This window comes from Plecotus auritus, assembly GCF_963455305.1.
Source record: "Plecotus auritus genome assembly, chromosome: 1".
NCBI classification, from domain to species: Eukaryota; Metazoa; Chordata; class Mammalia; order Chiroptera; family Vespertilionidae; genus Plecotus; species Plecotus auritus.
The window spans coordinates 68883150-68894455 of record NC_137770.1 but is presented as its reverse complement, the minus strand read 5'-3'; the positions used below and the strand labels follow the sequence as shown (position 1 = coordinate 68894455).

The window sequence follows — 11306 nt, the reverse complement described above, 5'->3', positions numbered from 1 at the left end:
GGCGGTCTCAGGATTTCTGAAAATGGTTTTTCTTTCTTTTCTTTTTTTTAAAAGGCTTTTATTGAGAAATCAGTTATACAGAGAGAAGTTTCACTTTTTAAAAAAATTGATTTTAGAGAGAGAGGAAAGGAGTGGGAGGGAGAGAAACGAGAGAGAAACATTGATCTGCTGCCTCCTGCATGCACCCCATTGGGGATAAAGCCCACAACTTGGACATGTGCCCTGACTGGGAATTGAACCCTCGGACATCAGTGTAGGAGACAACACTCAGCCAACTGAGCCACACGGGCCAGGGTTGCCTTTGTTTTCTTAATTGGAACACTATTTGGATTTCTGCCTGAATCAGGGCCTCCTGATTTTTTTTAAATCTCAAAGATATGCTTGTTGCCACTCACTATGAAAGGCCTTTTATTTTTAGGTTAGCAAGTCATAAACATCTTGAAACAACTGCTACTTGGACTTTCTGTCTCTGTCATTTGCATAGTGGAACTAGCCAATCCCTGTGAACCTAGCCAGCAATCATTCATTTGCATTTTGTGGTTTTTGCCTTTATGGACCCTGCCTTTCTTTGTTCTCTCCAAAGTGCAGTTTGAGTTGCTGTAAGAATCTATGTCTCTTGGATTGCAATCCTTTGCTCATAAGTGCTTTTTGTTTCTTATTATAGTCTAAATCTCTTCTTTGGTTAACAGAACCATGACATTGAAGACTGAAAGTTGCACGATATTGATGGCTCAGATTCAGATATGGTATTGCTGGTTTTGGTGTGATTCTCTGAGTGGTGAATAGCTTTAAAACTTGAACAACAATCAAAACTTGATAGTTGCATTCCTGAAAAATTCAGTGTGTATGGGCCTGGAATAGTAGTCGATAAATATTCAAGGAATAAATTAAAATAATGGAAAAATCAAACATGCTTTTACATGTGATTGTAAAGCCCAGATTATAAGCAGGTTTTTCATATGTGTGCTCGCGTGTGTGTGTGTGTGTGTGTGTGTGTGTGTGTGTCTGTGTGTGTAGGGTGGGACTCCTGTCCTTCGGCCTCTAAATACCTGCAGTGACCCCATTATTGAAACAACGAAAAGTAAGTCATTAATTTACCAAATTTCTCTTTTAGAAACGTATTGCCTTAATTGACAACCACCCTTCTAGAGTCGCTGATCTAATGACTAGGGTAAAGAGGAGGCGGGGACAACCGCAAACACAACCACCCCGCCCTTCCTTCCCTTTTCTCAGAAAGCAAGAGACTTTGGAGAAACCGGAAACCAAGGACTGGAAAGTCCCGTTTTCTAACCTATAACAGCACTTTTTGCCAAGAGACCAGTGACGAGCACTCCGGGCTCGAGTTTTGATTGGGCCGTTGAAAAACTAAGATAGCGAGTTAAAAAGGGGGAACACCCCAGTGCTTTCCGCCACCCGGTTGGTGGGAATAAGTGCCGCGACTCCTCGCTCGGTGACCTGAGCTCTGTTCTTCGCTGGGCACTGCTGCCAGCCTGGCCGCGTTCAAGGTGTGTACCTCCTCCCGCATCATCCTCTCCCTCTGCATCTTTCTCTTTACCTGACGGTTCTTCCTGGCCGTATGACTCCGGTCATCCCCGCCCAGGTTCAGCCCGTTCAGGCTCCTTCGGGATCAGACAAGGAAGCCACGGAGAGGCCGGGATGTGGCACTCAGCTGGATAGCTACCTGGGTAGGGGAAGAGGAACAGCACAAATATATAGGTTTTTGATGAGCCGCTGGCTGCGTGAGTGGAGTTGGGGATGGTTGGCACTGCTTTTGGGGCTGCCCAGCCTGCTCCCAGAGGGTTCGCTTTCCCTGGGCCATGAGAAAGGGGAGAGGCAGGTGGTCATGAAAGGCAAATACATAGCTGGTTGAGAGTGTCAGCATAAGAAACATTCAAACCTGTAGAGAATTTTTGTGAGTTTGAGCCAAACTGTCAACAATTGCTGAGAAGCAAAATCTCTACGGACTGAGAAAATGGTCCAGAGAATGGCAGTTTTGCATCTTGTTTTATACATTACAATCAAAAGAGGAGGCATAAGTGGGTTACATGAAATCTATTGGTGATATATTAGGGAGGTAGGAGAAAGCAAGGTGGGGGGGACCTCTGGGATTGGATTAAATGTAAAATGAGACACACCTTTACATAGGTGGCTAAGGGTAGTTAATGGTCTGCAATGAACGTGATCACAGTAACAATGAGAGGATTTGTGGTCTCCAGCCCTGGTGCATTGGCTGTGCCTGAGGGGTCTGGAATCCTGGACCTTACCCTGATATTCCAAAGGTATGTTATGGAAGATGCAAAAAGACAATAGACAGGCTTAATGAAGGTAAAGATTGACTTTTGTCAGGGAAGATTCTAGCCTAGAACTTGACTATCTGCCACAAACTGCTTTTAGTTAAAAAGTTTTAATTTCAGACCATCCTATGTGGTTACTTTAGGCCGTTGAGTTTGTAAGGCTGCCATGCAGGCCTTCCCTGGGCTTGTCAGGTTTAGTATGTGGCCCCTTTTCATCCACAAGGGTAGTGATCCTGTGAGAGGCAGGTGTCTGTGGGGTCCAAGAAAAGTATTGCCTAGGTAAGTATGTCAGTGCATCTGATGGAGCGCTGAGCACTGCACCCTCTTCTGGGCTCACCCCATTTTCCTCTCGAGCGTCACACTTCCTCAACCAGGCTCTAAGACTTGTGTCTCAATCCAGATTGTGTCAGCTGTTTTGTATAACATTTCTATGACAGCTTATGTGTTTATTTTGGCAAAAGCCTTATTGAGATATAATTCACAAACTATACAATTTACCTATATAAGTATATAATCCAGTGGGTTTTAATATATTCACAATGTTGTGTAACCATCACTTCAATTTTATTGATTTGTTTTTGTTTTTCAGAAAAAGAGGAAGGGGTGGAGAGAGAGAGAAACATCCATGTGAGAGAAAAACATCGATTGGTTGCCTCCCATACACGCTGCAACCTTTTGATGTATGGGAGGACACTCCAACCAACTGAGCCACCTGGCTAGGGCCCATCACCTCAATTTTAGAACATTTACATCACCCCCAAAAGAACCCTATATCCATTAGCAGTCACTCCCATTTCTCCCCATGGATTTGCCTATTATTGACATTTCATATAAATGGAAGCATACAGTAAGTGGTCTTTGTGATTGACTTGTCACTTAATAGGCAGTTTTCAAAGGTCATCCATACTATAACAAGTATCAGCACTTTATTCCTTTTTGTGTTAAATAATTCTCCATTGTCTGGATATGCCACATTTTGTTTATTCATTCATCAGTTGTTTGAGTTGTTTCCACTTTCCATTATTATGAATAATGCTGTTGTCAATATTCATATACAAGTTTTCCATGTGAACCTACGCTTTCAATTCTCTTGGGTATAAACCTAGGAGTGGAATTGCTGGGTCATCTGGTAACTCTATGTTTAACATTTAAGGAACTTCCAAACTGTTTTCCAAAGCTGTCACACCATTTTACATTCCCATCAGCAGTGTATGACAGTTCCAATTTTTCTGTATCCTTGCCAACACTTAATATATTTTATATTATTGCCATCCTACTCACTGTGAAATGGTATCTCATTATGGCTTTTATTTGCATTTCCTTAATGACTAATGATTTATAGAGCTTTCATAAAGTTTTGAGAACTTTAACCTTCTAGGTCACATACCCAAAAGCCACAGAGAGTAGACTCAAACCAAACTCTCTGTGATGAGTGCTTGAACTCCATCCCCTCTTTCCTAGAACAGAATCTGGGCTAAAACTCTTCAAAACTCCACTTGTGCCTCTCTTAGAAAGAGAATTCTGGGCAAGATGAAGCTTTTGTACATGAACTCAATAGTTCATTTCTTAGTTGCTATTAGAAACTCAAATATGCACAGAACTTTTTGGTCTCTCCATTTTCACAGTGTATCCTGGAATTCCTCCTAATGGATCGTGAGTGAAGTAGTGAGCTTTTCCTGGTGTTTATGATTGTGTGCTTCTCTTCCTGTAAGTGCCCTTCTCCCCCTACCGTCAGGACATGGAATAAGGAGGGACACAAAGCTTAAGCTTTGTTTAAATGCATAACTATAAAAAATGTTTGATATGCATGTTCGTTATATATCTATACATTTTATACCACTAACAATCTTATTTTAAATATTAATAAAGCTTACTTTTTTCTCATTTTTCAGTTAAAAATTCAGTTTAATAAGTGGCTCCCAGAAGAATCACACCTCCTTGCCCCTGTGGGAGCACAGCAGTTGTGGAGGTGGAGCCAGGACTGGAACCAGAATCAGTGTTCAGATAGACTCGAAAATCTAGACTTTAAATTCTTATGTAAGTCAGAGAGTGACTGACCATCATCTATGAGACACTGAGGACTTTTAACATTCACTGTAAACTGAGGACTGGGTCCAAAAAGCACAATGAATGCAAGTACATGTGATGGTAGTATGGTGAATTCTAGACAAGCTCGAGAATTTTGTACAGCTGCGGGGGGAGGCCCAACTCCTGAGATGGTCTTGGAATCGGAACTGATAGAACTCGGAGAAAGTGAGGAAGTGGTTGACCTCACCTTGGACTCTCTAGAACCTGCAGTGATTGACCTAACTCACCATGACGCTGTTGTGATTACAGAGGAAAGGAGGAGGCCAAGGAGAAACAAAAGGCCATTGCAAGGACAAACTGGCATCTGTGTGGTGAGCAGTGAAAAGAAGGGGGTGATGAGAGACAGAGATGTATATGTGACCAACAGTGCTTACCATAATGCCCTGGAAAAAGAAACTTTTAGGTGCACACTACCTGGTTATATCCAGTGCCGGATTTGTATGGATGGGTACTTGGAGATTGAATTGAGTAGACGACACATCTATTCTACAGAATGTGGCCACATCTTCTGTAGTCGGTGCCTCTGCACTTTCCTTAGAAATACTAAAAATTGCCCAGTTTGTTTGAAAAAAATCGACCGCCATCAGTACCACCGCATTTATATATAACGTGTGCTGTGTTGCTCAGGATAGACAACCCCCCTGACTGGATTTTTCCATGTCCTTGTGCAGAAACTATGGAGTTGTTGGTATCCAATGCTCTGAGCTCCAAAAGCCTGATTTTAAAAATTATTCTCTGGAGTGTATGAAAACTCTTTTATTGCTCACAAATGACGAGACTGCTTTTTCATTCCTTTGGCTTCCTGCTGCAGGCCTGGACTTTTGTTGCTATAGTGAATCAGAAACTGGTGGTTGTCCTCAAAGCAATTTTTCCTTCTTTTTTTTTCTCATAGTAATCAATTTTTAACTGGTCACATGTGGGCATTTTGGATCATTTAAATAAGAGCAACATCCTAGAGACGGGAGAGCAAGTAGATGGAAGGAAGCTGGGAGACTGACAACTCCGAAAACCAGAGCCACAAATATAAGTTCGGACTTTTATGAGATAAATAAATAAACTTCATTCTTGTTTAAGCAACTATTATACTGGGTCTTGTTTAGAGCAATCGAGCCCTTATTTTAATTAATGGACTAGGCAGGGTGCTGTCTCTGGGTTTCTTTGGATTTCCTGATTCCACTGAATGGGAAGAAGGCAGTCCTACCTGTCCAACCAGCAGGGTGGAGTCGGGTATTACCATGGGTAGGCACCAGGTCCTGCTGGGACTAGTGGCTTTCAAGGCCGGCCTGGGGAGTTGCCTAGGCACACTGAAATCTGGAGTTGTGGTTCTGTGCTCTCTGACCTGCCAAGCCAGAGAGGGGCTGCCTTCACCCTGGCTTTTCAGGAATGTCTGCCTTCTACCATACTGATGAGCTGATCAACAAGTTGGCATGCTTCTCTGAATAAGCACAGCACTGCCTCACCATCCCAACTGTTCCAGCAGCCTGCTAGGTCACAGCAGGCTAGGTCATAGGCCTTGGGAAGACCTCCTCCCCTCACACACTAGCTCTTGTTCCTTTTGCAGAGAATCACTTAGCACAATTCAGTTTGCACTTAGAATTGGAGAGGGCGTGATTTCTATGGTGCTCTTTCCTTTTCCTTCAGAATGAAATGTGCAGTAAAGTTTGTTCCTTACTTACAATGGTAGTTGCGGTGTTGCTTTCTTCCACGGAGGCTGCCTTGCCAATGGAGCAGTGCCCATCCCTGCATCATGTCTGTCTACTCACTGCAATCTCTGGAATGTCCTATACTCCAGACCTCAGTTGCTTGACTTAGCACAGAATATGCAAGATAAATGGTATACTTTCTTCTGTGGGTTCTTTTGTATGCTCTGAAATGAAACGAGGAAGAAAAAGAACATGAAAATGAAAAATAATAGAAGGAAGTTCTTACATTTCAATAGATCATCTTATGCATCTCACTTTGGAGAGTATTAATTGCTCTGTGACATAGCACAGTGTATCACATACCATATTATTCTGTGTATAAGACGCTTCCATGTAGAAGACGCTCCCTACTTTTCCAACCCAAAATTAAGAAATCAATATTTTAAACATAAAACAGAACACATTTTTATTTAGTAATTACCACAGGTAATGTTTACATACCAGTACTAGGGTATTATGCAGCATATCACTTTATTCAGCCTCTGTTGTATCACTGTTTCCTTCTTCATCATCACTTTTAGTTCCAGACATACCAATTTCTTAAACTTCTATTGTATCACTGCTGTCTTCTGAGTCACTGTCTATATGTGAGATCATCCTCATAAACTGGTGGCGGTTTCTGAGCTAACTTTATTCATGTTCTCTTGGCCAACTCTTCTCTCCTCATGAAATTGCCTTTCCTGTAAAATCAACAATATTCATTTTGCTTGTAAACATTCTTGCCTGACATTGAATAAACTTGGTTGACACACATAAGCCACTCTGGTGCTGCTCCATAATCCAAGTCTTAAGCCTCTGCTTCAAGTTTGCCCATTTTGCTGGTTTTCCTTTTAAGGTCTTCTTCTTTTTTGGCATCTCAAGGAGTTGTTCTTCCTGTTTTTTCCACTGTCTGATCATACACTCAGTCGGAGGAGGTCCAAATTGTCCCTCCGCAGCTCTATTTCCATGCTTTTTTGTATAGATCAGTGGTCGGCAAACTGCGGCTTGTGAGCCACATGCGGCTCTCGAGCTGCGGTTTGCTGCTCTGTTGACTAATGAGTTTGCCGACCACTGGTATAGATGATTGCATTCAGTTTGAATTTTGCAGAGTAAGACAATCACTTACCAGTATTTATCTTTTTTTTTTTTTGACATCTTAATGGGGTCAGAATGCCCTGGCCCCCATTGCATCTGTGAACTCTCCACCTCAGTGACAATAAGGCTCATGATTGGAGGAAGCCTGTTTGACAAGGTATGGGCAGCTATGCACCTGCGTGGCTCTCTCCTTGGCTGCCTTCCGTGTATAAGATGCCCTTCTATGATGCAGGGATGGGCACTGCTCCATTGGCAAGGCAGCCTCCGTGGAAGAAAGCAACACTGCTACTACCATTGAAAGTAAGGAACAAACTTTACTGCACATTTCATTCAATGGAAAAATATGGCAGTTGACCAATAATCAAAACACCTGAGGTGCCTATTAAACACAGATCCTGCTCCTGCATGTATTGTCCATGTGACCGGGATAAAGAGCACATTCTCTCCAGTTTGGAAGTAGCCCTCAAATCTCCCTATTATATTCTACTCAGCCCACTACAAATTTACCTCACCTGACAAGTTCATGTAGACATTTGAGACTTTGATATTTGATTTAAGGGGAAAAATAGGATTCTGACTCTAAAGAATTAAGATAAATTTTATAGACAACAAAATGCACTAGTATATAATTAGATGCATTTGAGCTAATATACACATTCATATGGCCAACACCCAAATAAAAATATAGAAAAATGCCATCATTCCAGAAGTTTCCTTATGGCCCCTTCTTGTTAATTCCCATCCCACAGGCAACCACTGTGTTGAATAGTATCACAATAGTATGTTTGGGGATACTGACTTATTACTTCATGGTTTAGCCCAGCTTATCAGGGATAAAAATTTGATAGGGATTTGGAATATAAGTACTAGGGTCAACTGTTTGTTTTAGTGGGAGCATGATATATTCTCTTAAGAATTAAAGCAAGCCCGGGCTAGATAGCTCAATTGGTTGGAGTGTCATCCCAATACAACAAGTTTGCCAGTTTGATTCCGGGTCTGGGCACATATAAGAATCAACCAATGAATGCATAAATAAGTGGAACAACAAATTGATGTTTCTTTCTCTCCCCCTCTCTCTCTCCAATCAATTAAAAAGGAAAGAATTGAAGCAAGAAGGTATTAATAATGACACCTGCTATTTTTTAAGCAATAGCTATGTTCCAGGCACAGTGCTAGGCACTTCACACATCATGGGCAAAGTATACACTTAGGCAAGAACAGGAACCCAACAAAATGTAAGAGCAGAGGTTGAAGAGAGCTGCCACAAGGCACTTAATGTGAGTAATTTGGTACCTAGTGGACATGGTTATGGGAAGAAGTGAGAACTAAAGCTACAAGGGAAGATTAAGGCCACATCATGAGTAGAGCACTGTGTGCTGTGTTATGAAGTTTAGATTTTATTCTACAGGTGCTAAGAAGCCATTAAAGGCTTGGGAGCAGGCCACCCAGAGAAAGATTCTTAAGGATTTGGCATGATCTCAGTGAAAGCAGAAGATACTGTTTCAAAGTTGAGGAAAATATATGGAAATGGAATTAAGAAGGAAAGACCCTGGTGTTGATTTTCCTCTAAATATAGCAGTGTATTTTATGAAATGTATAAGAAAAAGGAGGAAGTAACCTTAGTCTAAGGAATTTAACTGGTACTCTCCTGCCCTTGGATGTCTAACAGTTTCATTTTAGCACAGCCAGCGGAGCTGTGCAAGCCTTTGAGAGATGGTAGCTCTTGAGAGATTGTCGTTGATCTGAGGTGGCAATGATAGGAGTCCAGAGGGACAGCCATGGCAGTTTGGATTTAGCTTTCAGGTAAATAGAAAAGTGGAAACTCTTTTGGCAAGAGTAGAAATAAGATTAGGTGAGGTAGACAAATTTATCCACTTGATGTCTGATCTAGCTTTAGGCCCAGTTAGTCCCACAGTGAAATAATTTGGCAGTTTTCACTTGTCATTTCCTGATGCTCACTGAGAGGTTACAGCAGAGAATGAAAGCTAAATCAGGGCAGTATTTGATATGGGCCCTTTCCTACTTCCCCTAGCTTTAAGCAGGCAAAGGATCAGATCCTTCAGGGCATGTTCCCTTCTCCTGTGGAGTGACACAAAGAAGGCTTGTGGCCTCAGGTGTGGCTCTGCAGCATCACTAATCCTCTAAAAGGAGGGCAGAAGAGCTGTCAGTGGGTGTGACAGGATAGGCCATCAGATACCCACATCATTTGCCTTCCCTGCTGAGAAGAGAGCCTTTAAAATATTAACTTCTCACTTTGTTGCTGAACAAGCCCAAGCTACAGAAATAGCAGCTTCTCTGTTCTTCAATAAGAAGAGAAAAGGTGTTCCAGCCGGTGTGGCTCAGTGGTTGAGCATCGACCTATGAACCTGGAGGTCATGGTTTGATTCCCCATCAGGGAACTTGCCCAGGTTTCAGGCTCAATCCCCAGTGTGGGGCATGCAGGAGGCAGCCGATAAATGATTTTCTCTCATCAATGACATTTCTCTCTCTCTCTCTCTCTCTCTCTCTCTCTCTCTCTCTCTCTCTCTCTGTCTCTCTCTGAAATAAATAAAAATATATTAAATGAAGAGAGAAGGTGGCATGCCCTTCTTGGGGAACATCCACTCACATCTCCTTTTTGAGTAAATTTTCTTTCTCCTAAACTCTTAAGAATCCCCACGAGACTTGCAACCAGGGGGGAAATGGGCAGTGGCAGATCATCTTGGGCTTACCCCCTGAACCTGTCTTTAAGGCCCCCTTTTCCCTGACTTCCAAGTGAGCTAAAGAAGCCCCACCTTGGCTCATTTCTTTCCTATAAGATTTCTAGACAGCCAAAGTTGCATGCCTAGTCTCCTGTTGTTTCTTCTATTGTAGGCCCTTCCTTGTTTCACTGTCCCCAGCTTTAATAAATGTACTCTAAAAAAAAAAAAAAAGGTGCAATGCATTGCAGGGCATCGATCATTCATCAATTCATTCACTTACCTGGTATTTGTTAAATTTTGATGGTGTGGTAGGCCTGTGTAGTTAAAAACATGAATAAGATAATCTTTTTCTCTAAGAAGCTACCAGGTAGTGGGGAAGAGACATGAAAACAATAGTTATAACACAAATGAAAGAAATAATGCAGTGCAATAAAAGCTATGATAGAAATATCTGCTAAGTGCTGCATAAAAGAAGTATAAAAGAGAAGCAATTTTTTTGTAATTTCTTTGGAGTCAAGAAGATAGAAAGTTGAACTTTTAGTTTATATTCAGCTGTGTTGGAGTCAATAAAGATTAATAGCTACTTATATCTCTTGTTTTAAGTTAGAAAGTTAATTTGAGGGAGAAGGTTCGTAAACTATTTGCTATACAAATGTCAGTACAATAATAATAATAGCTATTACCATTTATTGGGTTCTCACTATGTGCCAAGTACTGTTAAGTACTTCACATATATATTTTCATTTAATCCTCACAATGATCATATGAAGTAGGTATTATCATTTCTATTTTATATATGATAAGATTGAGGCTTGGAAAAGAAAAGCAACTTTGGTTTATGACTTTGTCTCCCCCTCCACCGATTATGGTAAAACCTGATGTAGTTTCTTAGACATAACTGTCCACTATCTATCCCCAACTTTGTTTTTAAATAATGAAATTAAAATTTTAAATGTTCCCTTGTGAAATTTGTGACCTCTTGCTTTGTAGGTTTTGGAATCACAAACTTTAGAGATAGATGGGAAGTCTTGGGAATTCAGATTTTACAGGTGGAAGAAATGATACCCAGAGGAGTTACATCTTAGCCAAGGTTAGCCAGTGCTCTGATAGGTGACAGGCTTTTGTCTTCTAGGACAGTATTCTCCCTCCTGGGCTAAATGCTCTAGAATGTGCAGACTTTAGGATTTAGTACAATCATATTTACTAAAAATTGCTAAACATTCTAGCCAACAACAAAATTATTCAAGATGAAACCAAATAAATTTTTTTAACTTAGGGACATAGTTTTTAGGTGATCATCAGCATTATCATAGTCATTTACTTGACAGAAATTTGATTCAATGAATGCCATGTACTGTCAAAGTGAGCAAGACACAGCACAACCCAGCAGTTCACAATTTAGTGAAGGGGAGACATGCCATAAAAGATTAAAATAATTATGTCCAGGTATGTACAAAGATCTAGGG

General features: G+C 41.2%; 1 protein-coding gene across 1 annotated transcript; it reads left to right on the top strand.

Moving 5' to 3' along the window:
• Window positions 1–4322: 4322 nt before the first annotated feature.
• Window positions 4323–5456, top strand: LOC308250434 (E3 ubiquitin-protein ligase RNF4-like). The gene has a single exon (XM_080673068.1). The coding sequence runs from the start codon at window positions 4421–4423 to the stop codon at window positions 4988–4990; it is 570 nt and encodes a 189-aa protein (XP_080529194.1). The 5' UTR covers window positions 4323–4420; the 3' UTR covers window positions 4991–5456.
• The last annotated feature ends 5850 nt before the right edge of the window (window positions 5457–11306 follow it).

What these genes read in the sequence shown, in the direction of transcription:
- LOC308250434 (XM_080673068.1), top strand. Translation starts at nt 4,421, where the DNA reads ATGAATGCAAGTACATGTGATGGTAGTATGGTGAATTCTAGACAAGCT.